This window comes from Pan paniscus, chromosome 18 (genome assembly GCF_029289425.2).
Source record: "Pan paniscus chromosome 18, NHGRI_mPanPan1-v2.0_pri, whole genome shotgun sequence".
NCBI classification, from domain to species: Eukaryota; Metazoa; Chordata; class Mammalia; order Primates; family Hominidae; genus Pan; species Pan paniscus.
In genome coordinates, this window is record NC_073267.2 from 74457931 (window position 1) to 74473429 (window position 15499).

At 36.6% G+C, this 15499-nt stretch overlaps 1 protein-coding gene across 6 annotated transcripts in view; it reads right to left on the reverse strand.

Annotated features, from left to right (window-relative positions):
* Nucleotides 1–15499, reverse strand: part of CDH11 (cadherin 11) — a 177706-nt gene that overhangs the window by 12137 nt on the left and 150070 nt on the right. For 5 of the 6 annotated variants that reach the window (XM_063598031.1, XM_003823694.6, XM_055100053.2 and 2 more), the window contains 3 exons: nt 14076–14212; nt 13103–13236; nt 12751–12868 (listed from right to left, as the gene is read on the reverse strand). In XM_063598031.1, coding sequence (XP_063454101.1) covers nt 12751–12868; nt 13103–13236; nt 14076–14212 — 389 coding nt within the window. Of the gene's footprint in view, nt 1–707; nt 9744–12750; nt 12869–13102; nt 13237–14075; nt 14213–15499 lie in introns of those variants that run through there. The other variant, XM_063598032.1, reaches the window with a different exon arrangement.

Here is a 15499-nt window from a genome sequence, read left to right on the forward strand (position 1 = left end):
AAACCTAAGAATTTTTGTGGCAAAGAGACCCACAAACAATCAGGGGTACTCATTCAACAGCTGTTCCCATAGCATTTCCAGACACAGACATACACACGCAAACATACACCCTTCACAAACAAACCAATGTGAAGGAGGCAAGAAGAAACCTATTATTTTCCCAATATTTTGGAATAAAAGATATGCTACAATGATGCAAATTCTATAAATGATGAGCCTTAACGTACTAATGAAAATAATTGACCAAGACTCTGATGGCTATAATGTCTCCTAACTGAATTAGGGAGCTAGACACCACTGTTCTTCCAATTATTGCCTTTTGTACTGAGGAATCTGCAAAACAAGAAGTACAATAAAGAGTAACATGATAGAAATACTTGCCTGTGTGCATGTGAAATTCAAGCATGTGTGTATGAGATATCGAAGTATGCAGTTTGTTAGCATTAAGAGACTTTTCATTGTCACGTTTAATCACATTTCTTAAAATCAACTCTGCTTTCACTTATGTTTGATAGTAATTTTCTCCTTGTTGGTAGGGTAAATGGAGAGAAAAGAACATACTGCCCACGTATTTCTTAGTTTAAGACAAAGAAAACTACCAAGAGATTCAGGGGGATATTGACATTTAGGGTCTTTAAGCTAACTAGTTAAGTCAGTGACCACGTGCAACCTTGAAAGAGTGATGTCTGATCTACCAAGAAGATCTATTTATTTTTTTGTTGTTGTTGGATTGAGGAGAGAGCGGGTTCAAAGATAAACTCTGTTCTGTGTGAGACAAACTGCAGCAATGAATTTTAGGCAGAAAAGAAACATGATTATTTACACAAGTGAAAATGGCAGGGCATTAAAAGACATCTGCCATTTTGATCTCCCAACAGAGCATCTTCCATATTGGAGCAATTAAGGGCGAAAAATACATCCTACAAAAATCTGTTTGGCTATCTTTAAATTATGAAAGTGAAAAATCAGAAGCATATTTGCATGCTAGTTTGTGCTGCTCATAAAAAATGTCCTTAGTTCGGGGGGAAAACAGAAAGAAAGGCATTTATTTGCCAATTGATTTAATCTGAGTGAATCTGTCTTGGCTATCCTTACTAAACCAACATTGCTTTCCACGCAAACATTTTGTTGTTTATTTATGTCTTTGCTTGCCTGCTTTCTTATTTTTATTTTTGTTTAAGCAGTGCAAACTCAACTCTGAATGTTTCAGTGCTCATTGATCTGCCACATGGCCCATCTTGGATATTACATTTGCAAAACTAATACATTAGAGGGTCATCTCATTCTTCCCCCTAACCCTAGGTCTCCAATATAATTTTGTGGAAAGTAAATGACTGAATGGATGAAAGAATGGAAGGGCTGGGTGATGGGGTACTGACTTCTTTAGAATATTCTGGCATCAAATGATTTGTTCTCTTTTTCATCCTGGAGCTTATTTCATGACAGATTCATTCTTTGCATAATAATAACTAATTCTTAAAATTTTTGAAGAAGATTATATGTTATGAAGTGTTTTCTCAACCACTCCTTTACTTTTAATTTATGCATTTAGTCAACCCACTTTTCTTAAGTGTTGGGATACTGGCCTCACAGAGCTCAGATTCTAGTGGGAGACAAGGAAATGTGTTATACGGTTAGAATTCAGAGTGATAAGAAAAACTGAGGTTAGGGCAGTATTCCTGGAGCACTAGGAAAAGGCAGCCCAAATGTTCTGAGATGTTAGGCCAGATGTCACCTGGGAGATGTCTTTATGTACAGTGAGACTTAAAGGAGGAGGGATAGAGAGGGGGAGTAAATTCCCTGCACATGGACATGTGAGAGCATGGCATATTTCAGAAACTTGACATGGTTTCAAGTTTCTGAATCTTAAGATTTAAGGTAGCAAGAGAAAGGACATGGTAGAGGTAAAGTGTACAAGGAGTAAAGCATGGAATGTCTCGCTCACTAAGCTATGGAGTTTCAGTTAAATACATAGGAAATGGAGAGGCAGGAAAGAATTTAAAAAAGAGAGAGAGAGAGGCATTGTCCAGTTTGTTTATTGAGGGCTGAGTGAAGTGGGGGCAAGGATGGAGTCAGACAGACCTGTTTGTAGGTCACTATGTAGTTACAGCTTCTCTGTGGGTAACTCTATTCATGATAACTATCAAAATTAGTTGTGCTTTCACAATATAACTAATTTTGCTGGATGTGCTTTTGGGGATTCCCTGACATCAGATTCATATTCACTGTGAAAGCCTTCTTTTAGGACGCTTCCTGGCACTCATTTTTTCATCTTTTCATGATTACAGAAGGATGGAAAGAAGAGGCTATCATAGGGAATCTAAGAAATATCTAGAATTTGATGAAAGCCACACTGACACTAACTAGAGAAGAAGCATCAAGGATGGAGAAGGCCAAATCAAACAGGGAAGAGGCTTCATGGTTTACAAAAGGCTACTCTTAAAATTGATTTGCTTGAAAATCTCGAGTATTTTTGTTGTCGTTATAATAGAAACTCATTGAAAACTCCTAAAATTTTCCTTGGCTGCTCAAGTGACAGAAAAACCTTCTGATAGCCATGTAACCCCATGATCTGATAAACCTTCAATTCTAATTGAGATGGCCCATTGTAAAGCTTGTAGCCCTGGGGTTCTGAGATCCCGGGATGCATTCCAATTTTGATACCAGTTTTTAGTATGTCAGTGCCTTTATCTCTCAAATTGGCAGCTCAATTCATATAGTGTAATAATTTACAACTGTTTTATAAATTATTATTAGGATTATATATCAAATATTCAGATATTAATATTAAAATTGTTCTCCCTTTAGAGATGAAGAGCAAAGCCAAGCCTTTAATCTCTAGGCCTTGCCTTTTCCTCTGTACCTTATCAAATGATTGTTGTTTGGAATAAGAGGGTTGAAAATTAAAATTATGAAGTTAATATTAGAATATTGTATTTATAATTACCAGGTCACTAAGCCAGCAGACAAAACTATATTATCTTCTTGTTAGAATCAAAAAATTGTAATAAACATTAAACATTTATTTTTTAGTAACACAACAATGTAAAGGAAGTTCTGTCTCTCTCACACACACACCCCCCAAAACACAAATCTTAATTTTAATCTAACGCTCAGTATGATGTTTAATGATGAAACTCAAGAACTAATTTCCCTATTAAAGTAATAAGTAAACCAAGAATGGCCATTACTATTGTTATGATATAGCACATATTTGAAAAGTGTAAATCTATGCAATTAGATGAAAAACAAGTATTTTAAAAGGTGAAACAAATTGCCATTAATTTTTATGTAGTTATTGCTCTAGAAAACTCAGGAAAATCAGCTAAGTTATATCACTTTGCAATAATGCCCAATAGTAAATAAATTAAAAGAGTTATAACTTATACTAAAAATAGTGACTAAGAAAATAAAATTAGAACAGATTCAGTCCAGTCTGATACATAAGAAGCTTGGAAGTCACCTCTCCATCCAAATAAAAAAACAAACAAACTAGAATATTAACAACTTTTCCTAGATTCATAAGAGAATTGAGTTTACAGGGCAAAGAGCTGTCCCCAGATTGGAGACAGACAAGTAGATGCAGAGAATCGAACTTACTAGATCAGGAACCAACAAGCAAAAACTTCCTCAGGAACCAGTGCTGGGGTAGAAAAACCTGAACTGTAATTGACAAATTGATGGAGGCCCAGTGTGGAGAAGTTAAAATCTCTAGGGGAACCCAGTCACAGGACCTCTCCCGTGACCCCCTACCACACACATGCATATACACACTTGTGTGATTTTTACCTCCAGGAACTCTACCTGGTTCTCACAGTGAATATTAGAGAAAAATTCCCTCATGCTATCAGTAGGGGGAGGGAAAAAGGAACCATTTTGAAATACGCCAGAGCATTCTGTTCTTAACAAGGCCTGATCTTAGAAAAAACTTTTAAAGGAAGCCTAATCTTCTGGGATTTTATCAGAGACTAACTGACCTGGGGAAAAGAAACTTCCAACTCTAGGCCATCCCAGGTATCCTGTCCCAGCAAAGGAGGGAGAAAAAAACAACTAAGGAGCACTTGTGAAGTTTACAGTTCAGAGGCACAAGCTTACTAAAAACTGAGGCCCAGTCATAGGACTATGGAATGCTAGCCCTTCTTTAACTTACTATCACATTGTTAAAGGCTTATTTATAGCAGTTCCTGTTACCCACAACACCATTTCCGTTATGAAGAAAAAAATTACAAGGCATACTAAAGGCAGAACAAAAAATCCTACAATTTGAAGAGACAGAGAAAATATCAAAACCAGGCACGCATATGACAGGGATGTTGGAATTATCCAGCTGGAAATTTAGAACAACTGTGATTAATATGCTAAGGTCTTTAATGGATAAAGTGGACAACATTCAAGAACAGATGGGCAATGTAAGCAGAGAGATGGAAATTCTAAGAAAGAACCAAAAGAAACACTAGAGATAAAAAACATCAACAGAAATAGAGAATGCCTTCAAAGGGCTCCTTAGTAGACTGGACACAGCTGAGGAAAGAATCTCTGAGCTTAAGAATAGATCAACAAAAACCTCTAAAACTATAAAGCAAAGAGACAAAAGAAAAAATAATACCCCAGAATATCCAAGAACTGTGGAACTATAAAAGGTGTAATATATATGTGATGATAATACCAGAAACAGAAGAGAGAAAGAAACAGAAGAACTATTTGAAACAGTTATGACAGAATTTCTCCAAATTAATGTCAGATACCAAACCACAGATGCAGAAAGCTCAGAGAACATCAAGCTGTATCAATGCCAAAAAGAAAGTCCCCACACCTAGTCATATCATATTCAAACTACAGAAAAATCAAAGATTTTAAAAAAATGCTGAAAGAGGTCAGGAGAAAAAAACCCACCTTACCCGTAGAGGAATAAAGATAAGAATTACATCCACCTTCTCAGAAATCATGCCAGCAAAAAGAGAATAAAGTGAAATAATTAAAGTATTGAGAGAAAAAAACATACCAACCTAGAATTCTCTAACTACCAGAATTATCCTTTAAAAGTGAAGGAGAAATAGTTCTTCAGAATAGCAAAAATGGAAAAAAAAATTGTTGCCAGTAGGCCTGCCTTGTAAGAAATGTTAGAATAAGTTCTTTAGAGGGAAGAACATGGGTCAGAAATCTGGATATACAGAGAGAAAAGAAGAGCGTGGAAGAAGGAATAAGTGATGAAGAAACAGACACTTTTATTTTTCTTATATTTTAATTGACCTAACACACAATAATTTGTTCACGGTAATAATTGCAACAATGTATTTGATTAGGTATGCTTATTCATATATACAGTCATGAGTTGCTTAGTGATAGGGAAGCATCCTGAGAAATGCATTGTTAGGAGATTTCCTCCTGTAAACGTAGTGTGTTTAAACAAACACAGATGGTTTAGCTTATTACATCTACCCTATATGGCATAGCCTATTGCTCCTAGGCTACAATCCTATACAGTATGTTACTCTGTTGAATACTGTAGGCAATTATAACACAAGAGCAAATATTTGTGTGTTGAAACATAGAAAAAGTACAGTAAAAATATGGCATAAAAGATAAAAAATGTTATGCCTGTATAGGGCACTTAGCATGAATGGAGTGTTCGGGACAGGAAGTGGGTGAGTCACTGAGTGAGTGAATGTGAAGGCCTAGGACGTTACCTTACACTACTGTAGACTTATTTATTTATTTATTTATTTATTTATTTATTTATTTTGAGATGGAGTCTTGCTCTGTCGCCCAGGCTGGAGTGCAGTGGCCCTATCTCGGCTCACTGCAAGCTCCGCCTCCCGGGTTCACGTCATTCTCCTGCCTCAGCCTCCCAAGTAGCTGGGACTACAGGCACCCGCCACCACACCCGGCTAATTTTTTGTATTTTTAGTAGAGATGGGGTTTCACCATGTTAGCCAGGATGGTCTCGATTGTCCTGACCTCGTGATTCACCCGCCTTGGCCTCCCAGAGTGCTGGGATTACAGGCTTGAGCCACTGTGCCCGGCCCTGTAGACTTTATAAACACTGTACATTTAGGCTACACTAAACTTATAAAAATTTATTTTTTTATTATACTTTAAGTTCTAGGGTACATGTGCACAACGTGCAGGTTTGTTACATATGTATACATGTGTCATGTTGGTGTGCTGCACCCATTAACTCATCATTTACGTTAGGCATAAATCAACCTTAATTTTTATTATTATTACTTTTTAACCTTTTAAATATTTTTGTTGGCCAGGCATGGTGGCTCAAGTCTGAAATCCTAGCACTTTGGGAGGCCGAGGCAGGTGGATTACCTGAGGTCAGGAGTTCCAGACCAGCCTGGCCAACATGGTGAAACCCCATCTCTACTAAAAATACCAAAAAAAAAAAAAAAAAAAAAAATTAGCCAGGTGTGCTGGCGGGCACCTGTAATCCCAGCTACCTGGGAGTCTGAGGCAGGAGAATTGCTAAAACACGTGAAGTGGAGGCTACAGTGAGCCGAGATTGCACCACTGCACTCCAGCCTGGGCAACAGAGCAAGACTCCATCTCGAAAAAAAACCTTTTTGCTAAAAACTAAGACGTAAACCCACACATTAGCCTGTGCCTACACAGGATCAGGATTATCAGTATCACAGTCTTCCACCTCCACATTTTGTCTCACTGTAGGGTTTTTCAGGGGTAGTAACACACATGGAGCTGTTGACTTCTATGGTAACAATGCCTTCTTCTGGAATACCTCCCAAAGGACCTGCCTGAAGCTGTTTTAAAGTGAACTTTATTTTTGATAAATAGAATGAGTACACTCTAAAATAATGTTTAAAAGTGTAGTTATGGTAAATCCTAGGTGATAGGCATTTTTCAGGTCCATTATAATCTTACTGGATCATCTTTTTATATGTGGTCTGCTGCTGTCCAAGACATTGTTATGCGGTGCATGAAACACACACATACACACACACACACACACACACACACACACACACGCTTATTTATAAGTGAAATAAGTGACAGCAATGATATAAGGAACAAGAGGGAGAAATTAGGATTAATTTCTTATTATAAGGTACTTGTACTACCTGTGAAGTGGTATAGTGTTATTTGATAGCAGACTTGGATTAATTGTAAATGTATAGCTCAAACTCTAGGTCAACCCATTAAAAAGTAAAAAGAAAAAAAAAGAAGTACAGTGGCAGTGGTATGCTTAAAAAGGACAGAAAATAGAATCACATAAAATACTAAGTTGAAACCTCAAAAGCCAGAAAAATGATAGAAAATATTATTTAAAAATTATTTTATAATATCTTCCAAAATGTAAAGTAGCTAACCATAAACTTAATAAGAAATGCACGATACAAAAATGAAGAAAACTACAATGACTTCCTGAGGGTAATAAAAGGAGAATTGATTCAATGGAAAGTCAGACCATGGTTTTGGACAGGAAAAGTATTTTTAAAATTTTAGTTCTTCTTAAATTGATCCATAAATTTAAGATAAGCTCAATAAGATTCACAAGAGTACTTGTAGGGCACCTGAAAAATAATTCTAAATTATATCAGAAAGTATAAAAAAAGCAAGATTTGTAAAATAGTAATAAAATAAAAATAATGTGGAGAAAGCATCTGTCAGGTTTCAACATATATATGTATAAAATTATTAAAGAAAAATATGATACCAGTAAATAGACAGAATGGGAAGAATAGAAAGTTAAAAAAATCTAATCATAAAAAATGTAGAAGACAATAAAGATACCCTTACAAAGCAGTGAGACATGACTAAATATTTCATAAATAATATTTTTAAAATGCCCAACAGGTGGGGGAAAAAGATATATAAGAAAGAAGAAAAGATAAGTTAATGTTGATATAAATTTTGGGTGAGGAACACCTTGCCAAGGATAATAGTAAATAGACAAAAACTGACCCAAAAATTGTAACATCTCTACTTAAGAATACAGCAGAGTCAGAATTAAAAGAACATTAAAACATTAGGAAAATCTATGCAGTAGGTATGGTAGGTCAAAGGTGAATAGCATTAATAGATGAACAGACTTTACAAATCAATTGCAAACTGACAAATATATAATTTAAGAGGTGGGCAAAGGACATAAATAGCCAACTTATAAGAACAAAAGAAGAACTGATTAATAATTATTAAAAACACCTGGCTTTAAATGATGAAAGTAACTGGAACTTAAAATGTTACATTTAACTTACCAAATTGTCAATGATTAAAAAGAGTAATACTAACTAGAATTGACTTGGATGTGAGAAAATAAAACCTCACCTGTTTTACCAATGGTATTAAAAATGGTATAACATTTCTGATGATCAGTTTATTAATTAAGTAGCAATAGCTTTTGATCCAGTAATTCCACTCTAGGAGTTTTGTTTGTTTGTTTGTTTGTTGCACTCCGGACTGTTGCCCAGGCTGGAGTGCAGTGGCGCGATCTCAGCTCACTGCAACCTCCACCTCCCAGGTTCAAGCAATTCTCTTGCCTCAGCCTCCTGAGTAGCTGGGACTGCAGGTGCATGCCGGCCAAGCCCAGCTAATTTTTTTTGTGTTTTAGTAGGGAAGGGGTTTCACCGTATTGCCCAGGCTGGTCTTGAACTCCTGAGCTCAGGCAATCCACCTGCCTCAGCCTCCCAAAACACTCTAGGAATTTATCCTAGAAGAATAATTAGATATTTGGCGAAGGTGTGGAAAACAATGTACGTACTTACAGTCAACTGATATTATATATCCTCATGGTTGAAGGCAGAAAGACAACTTGAAAATATTGACATACATATATTGATTTGTATCACATACTATTAAGTGGGAAAATTAGTGGACATATATTTTACAGTTGCTTTTCTTTTTTTTTTTAAGAAAAGAAATGTATGCAAAGAAAGGATATACAAATAGCAGTGACTATTTCTGGATAGCCTATTATCAAGTTATTTTAATGTTTTAATACCATTTTTGTTGGTTTGTATTTTCCAATTTTCCTGCAAGAAATAGGTATTAATTTTGTAATAGACGCAAATTATAAACTTCTTTGCAAATATATTTTACTACAATTATTATGGCTGTGATTAAAGTGAAAATTGAAGAACCTTGTCCTGTTCTGTTCACACATTCCCTGGAACCCTAGATTAATCCATAAATTAAATTTCAGAATTTGCCTCTTCTGAGGATTGTTATTATTGACAATAGGATAAACAAAGACTTTTGAAATGAATTAACTAGAAGAGACACGAGCTTTATATTCATTTTACAGTGTGCCATGTACAACCAACAGGGCCCTCCAAATATTTAAATTTAGTTTTTGCACTTATTGCTGTGTGACCTTGGGCAAATCACTGACCCTTCTGATGTCTCATATTCTTTCTTTATCTGAAAATTGGATAAAAATATACCACCTGACTGCCCTATGCAACTGTTTGAAGAATTAGGTGAAACAATGACATGAGAAGGTTTTATAAACCAGTTAAGAGCTACACAGAGGAGAGATATTATCTCAGTCTTTTTTTTTTCTTTGCACTTTTCTCATCCATTACATATTTCTCGTGATTTAAGAGAGGCCACATGCCTGGTATTTTCAAAGTAAATGCATCTCAAAACCTGGGCAGACACGCTCTTCATCTGCCCAAATAGCACCATTCCTGATATTAACAGCCCAAGATGGACTTAAATGTTGAAGAATCATCCAGTGTTCTATTTTCCTGCTGCCTGCTGAGTCGGCTTTGAAGCTGGGGCTGCAGAATGGAATAAGATAAAATGAAATAAAAAGCTTGTGTGTATTAAGATGGCTTTTCCTCTTATATTTCTAAAAACGCCGAATGCTTATGCCAGAGTTTAGGCAAACACAATACTGATTATTTACATGGCATAATGGAAGTAAACACTCAAGGAGAAAGAGACTTGATGCTTTTACTCAGCATGATATAAACCATTATCTCATGTTTTCTATGGAAAGCAGTCTCAGTCGAGAAATTTGGTAACTCAGTAGGCTATTAATAGGATATGGAATGTGATTACTCCTTTTGGATTACTTCAATATGTAATTACTTTTAGGAGCTAGTAGAAAGAAAGTCTATTAAATGATAATTATAGGACTGTATTTGCTTTAAGTTTCTGTAATAGCTTTAAACATGGGAGTTTTCATTAACTGTTTGCCATAGTTAATAAAGTAATTTTTCTTAAAAAGTAGCAATTTCCTGCAAAAATAGTAGCTCAACAGTGGTATTAGTCTCTTATAGGAGAGGGCAGGGGAGATGAATTGTTCAATAAATTGGCTCATCTAGGGTTATATAATCTCCTTGAAAAATATAGATGGTATCCGCAAAGTATTGTGACAAAGTAAAATACTTATAACTCCCTAGAGAACAATATGTCCTAGTATAATGTTTTCAGAGGTTAACAGCAACTAAATATGATTGCACATATAAAAAGAAAATGTACAGGGCAGGTGATGGAGGCAAAGTTATCACATCAGGGAAAGCTTAGTAAAGGTCCTGTTTGTAGGTGTCCCATGATAAACAGTAATATTGCTAGGAATACAGCCCCAGGAGTTAGACCTCCAGTGTAAGTTGAGAATTGCATCAACACAGATAAAAGATTGACCACAAATATTTGAGAAGCTAGACAAAAGATGGTGGCTAAGAGTCATATGAGAACATCTGAGTTTTCTGGGCAACCGAATCAATCTCTTCACTATTGTTAAAACTAAATCCATTATGCAATATATTGTTACAAGCATTTCTTTGTCAGAAAACTGATATAAGCCTAAGCTGAAAAAAATACAGGAGTCTGTCAATTCAAGGTGAAACTGGAAACAAATTTGAGAATGCAGAAAATTCTAAGAGTGAACACAGGGCTTTTCATAAATTCAAATACAGATGTATACATATCTTAGAAAGCATTATGCAAACACTATTTGTGCCACCCTGTTCAATTCAGCTCAGTACACATTTTTAAATGTTCACTATGTGCCTGAGTTTCCTTGTTTTGGAGAAAACTATCATTACAAAATGAATTCCTGTATTACATATGTGTGTCCCATGAGGGGTGTGTGTTTCTGGTTGAGAACTATCCATTTACATTAGTGCTTTGCAGAATTATCTCTTTCAGAGACTTACAAGTGCACATTCACCAAAGCCAAAAGGTAAAAGAAAAATCCTAGTGTAAATACAAACTTAAAGAGTGCTAAGTAACGTTTCTGTTTTAAAATGATGGGAATCATTTACAAATTGAAACGGGTTGTTTCGTAGGCTTCTTTAAAAACACGTTTTTCTACATATAACTTCCTTCACACTTCAGTTCTTAAGAGCAAGTTCATTATAGAAAGCAAGGCATTGGGAGAGAAAAGGCTGTCATAACACCTAGGGCATTTTGCCTCATTGTCTCATTTGGCGTGTGCTTGATTTATAAGGCCCATAATTAAATACTCACATAAGTTCAAGAAATAATAAGGTAAATCAAATCATAGACCCTCAAAATCCAAGCAGCATGAGGAGCGCCTGTCTGCTTTAATCATCAGCACGAAAGGATTCAGTGGTTAAGGCTATAGCATCTGGCCTCTGAGAGCCTGGGTTTAAACCCAGCCGTAACTTTTATTTGGTTGATTGATTTGAGACAAGTTACTTAATGATTCTGTGCCTCATTTTTCTCATCTGTGGAATAGGGGTGACAATAATGCCTACCTATGGTGGTGTTAAGAAAATTAAGTGGACAGAGTGTGGAAAGGATCTTGGCATGGGTCGTGGAACACAGCAACTGGTATTTATGGTACTGATGATAGTGATAATAGTAATAGGGAAAGTAATAACACTTACTAGAAAGTTTAAGATCCTCTAAGCCTGTTCTCAGTCGCAGGGAAAGCAATCAACCTATGGCCTAGTACATGGCTAGCATGGATTGCATGAATATAGCAATCTGTATTCCTCCTTTTGCTCCCATGTTAAATGGTGGTATTTGTCTCCCTGTTTTCACAGGCTTGCACCTTCACAAACTTAAATGGGCAATTTCACTACCAAGTAATGGACAGAGAAAAACAGTGTGGATGAGAGTAAAAAATATATACATATATTCATCTTTCCTGGCTCTGCTACCAACTTTATCTAGGGACTGCATCAGGTCTGGGACTACAAAAACAAAAACATCTATTTCTAATAATCTGCAAGTCTAGAACCTCCTTAACTAATGAAAGGGGAAGCAGAAATAGTATTAAATTTTGCCGTTTTTATAATGGACAAACAATGCTTTGTTTCATGCCCTTCAGGCAACAATTCTGCAACTACTTTTAGATATCGAGCTCTGTACCCAGCCACACTGCATTAAAACTGTACTTGGAAAGGAAGGCCAGCTGAAAGATTAAATTGCCTTACAAAGTTGAACTAATCTCTTTTAATGCTTTACTTGATATCAATATTCATAAAGCCGTCCTTCCCCCAAGGGTTTATCAACCTCTTGAAAAAAAAGATAAATGGAGTTGTTTGCATATTGACCCTGTAAGCTTCCCCACTTAGTTTTCCCACTGCTTCATGAATATCAAAGCCAAAAAACGTAAATAAAATTAGACTCACTTATTCGCATGCATCAAATGAGCCCATGTTTCAGAACAGAGGTGGCATTATTATTTCCGGTTTGTTCTTCAACAGGAAGACATTATAAAGATTAGTGAAAATACTTGTGCTATGCAATGTAAACGCCATTTGTTTTCCAGTTCTACTTCTCTGAATGCGTAGGAACCTTAGTACAAACCTCGGTTGTCTCTGACTGTGAAATTTGGATTGTGAATGATTTCAGGGGGTAGGCTGAAGATAAATCTTGGTCCATTGGCCGTGTCATCCTTGTCATCTGCACTAATTGTAACAATTGGCTGAAAGAGAAAGGTGGCCCATAAATAAATCATGCTGACATTGGCACATCATTTATTCAAAAATTTCTGGCTGGCTAGAAAGCCTGATTTTAATTAGAGAACATAACTTCAGAGCAAAACTATGGATCTGAAACCTTTTTGGGCAGTGGTTGGTATCTCCAAGTGATGCTTTAAAAAACACACTCTATTTCCAAGTGCATTGTTCCTAGCCAAGAATAGGGAAAGCAGGATTACCTGGTTGGAAAGTGGCTTGGTCTGATCACTCTCACAGATGAAACCTTCATAAGGGGCAGCAAACTTGGGAGCATTATCGTTGACATCAAGGACCCTAATGGCCACTGGGACTTTGGCTTCCTGATGCCGATTGTCTGGGAAGACAGAATGCAGACAGTCAAGAAAGGTCAAGAAGAAATACACATTGGTCCAAGCATATTCTTGGGAAAGAGTAAACTCCAGCCACCTATCTGGGCAGTGCAGGGAAAGATGTTCTTGTCACAGAATCGATGTAAGAGCTGAAGGGTGCTATTAGTGGGAGAGGCATATCCTAGAATAAATGTCAATATTAAGACCAGTAAGAACTAAAACACTTTTCCACATCTGCTGACTATGATGCTGAGTTTTAATTCTAAAGGCTTATCATGGAGCCTGATCCCCAGAGAGATGTCTATCAAAGTGGTTCTTAAATGTGGGAGTCTAGAGAGTAGCATTAAAACCATCTGGGAACTTGTTGGAAACAAAAATTCTCAGGCCCTATCCCAGACCTACTGAATCAGAGGCTCTGGGGCAGGGTCCAGAAATCAAGCTCGATGACTGATCAACTTGATGCATGATCAAGTTTGAGTTGTTGTCTATAGATAAACAAGAACCCACAAACCCTGGGCCTAAGGACTTTGCTTTTCTGGGTTCAGTGAAGACTAGTGACTGGATGGAGTGGGAAATCTTTCAGTGATGGTTATGAGTTTCAAACTCCTGAGGGCTACTGGCTCTCTTGCCAAGTCTATACCCAGTTCTGTCAGAGAAAACAAGAACATTTCCCTTTGCCTATATGTATTCCTAGAAAGATAACCGAAAACACATTTTAAAGACTGAAAAATCTGTTTAAGACCAAAAAAGTTAGTCTATCTCAGCTATTTTATTTTCCAGAATATAGAGTCTGAAGCAATAATACTTGGTAAAGTAGAATCAAAACCCTGAGGAGAATACTTACGGATTTCTGCTGCAAAGACAGTGATGTTGAGCCAGGCTGTTTCCTCTCTATCCAGAGGTTTTGTAGTTTTAATAAAACCATCCTCTGGATTAATAGTGAAAAATCTGTCGAGGTCAGTGTGACGATCGATGGAATACCTAAGCAGAATGCAAATGAGGCAATTAGACCAAGACATTCAGAGCAGCTTAATATTTGAATATTTTCTCCATGCTATATTTAAAGCAAGCTTCTCAATGAATTGCTTAAGCTAGATTTTCTTTCTAATCAAATTTACTTTTGAAACTTTGTACACGATTCTTTTATAGAAATAACTTTGCCACGTTGGAATTCCTTATTCAGTACAATGAATGAAAGAGTTGTTTAGCATATTTGATTGAGAAGTATAATAATGTGGTGCATATTTCTCCATATTTACTACAATCACCCATCCTCTGAATATTTATGAAACTGCATTTGGAAAGTGAGTTTGCCTTGCTCCCAAACTACTCAGAAAGTCACAAATGTATCAAACCTTTGCCAGATTTTTGCATATGAAATTTTAAATCAGTTCAAGTGTATTTAAATTTATCAAGATCATGTATAGACCTAAAAATCAGTTTGTCTTATTTAAAGAAAAATGCAGCCTGGTGCAGTGTCTCACTCCTGTAATCCCAGCACTTTGGGAGGCCAAGGCGGATGGATCATTTGAGGCCAGGAGTTCAAGACCAGCCTGACCAACATGGTGAAATCGCATCTCTACTAAAAAATACAAAAACTAGCTGGGGATGGTGGCACACACCTATAATCCCAGTTACTCGGGAGGCTGAGGCATGAGAATCATTGAATCCGGGAAGCGGAGGCTGCAGTTAGCCAAGATCATGCCACTGCACTCCAGCCTGGGTGACAGAGAAAGATTCTGTCTCAGGAAAAAAAAAAAGACAAAAGAAAAATGTTCACTACATTTTAGTAAATCTGTTTAGTTCATTTAGTTTCAGGGGTTCTCAGTTAGCTTGGCTCTGAGTTCCAGCGTGTAATGTACAAAGTAAGCTTGGACATTTACTTGTAGGGCATTTTCCCATATTTTAATGACTCCAGGCTGTGCATAACAGCACAGCTTGAAGATTTTAGTTACTCCCACCCACTAAGTTAACTTTTTACTAATAACGGATTAAAAAACCACATAATATTATTGGGCTGTATTTGTGGCAAAGTGAGGTGGGAGATGGCGGAAGAATGGCATTTACTGAGTTGTAGTAAGGTAAAATAACTTGCCCAGGATACAGTCTTGTTTTAATGGGTCTGTTGAACTCCAAACCCCTTCCCTTTCCACTCCCTTATACTAACTCCAAAATAGAAAAGAACAAAAATGGGTTATGTTAATTCAGGTAGTATGCTGAGCTTCATAAGTGTGTGGTTTTCTGCTCTTAGAGGTCTAAGCTATGATT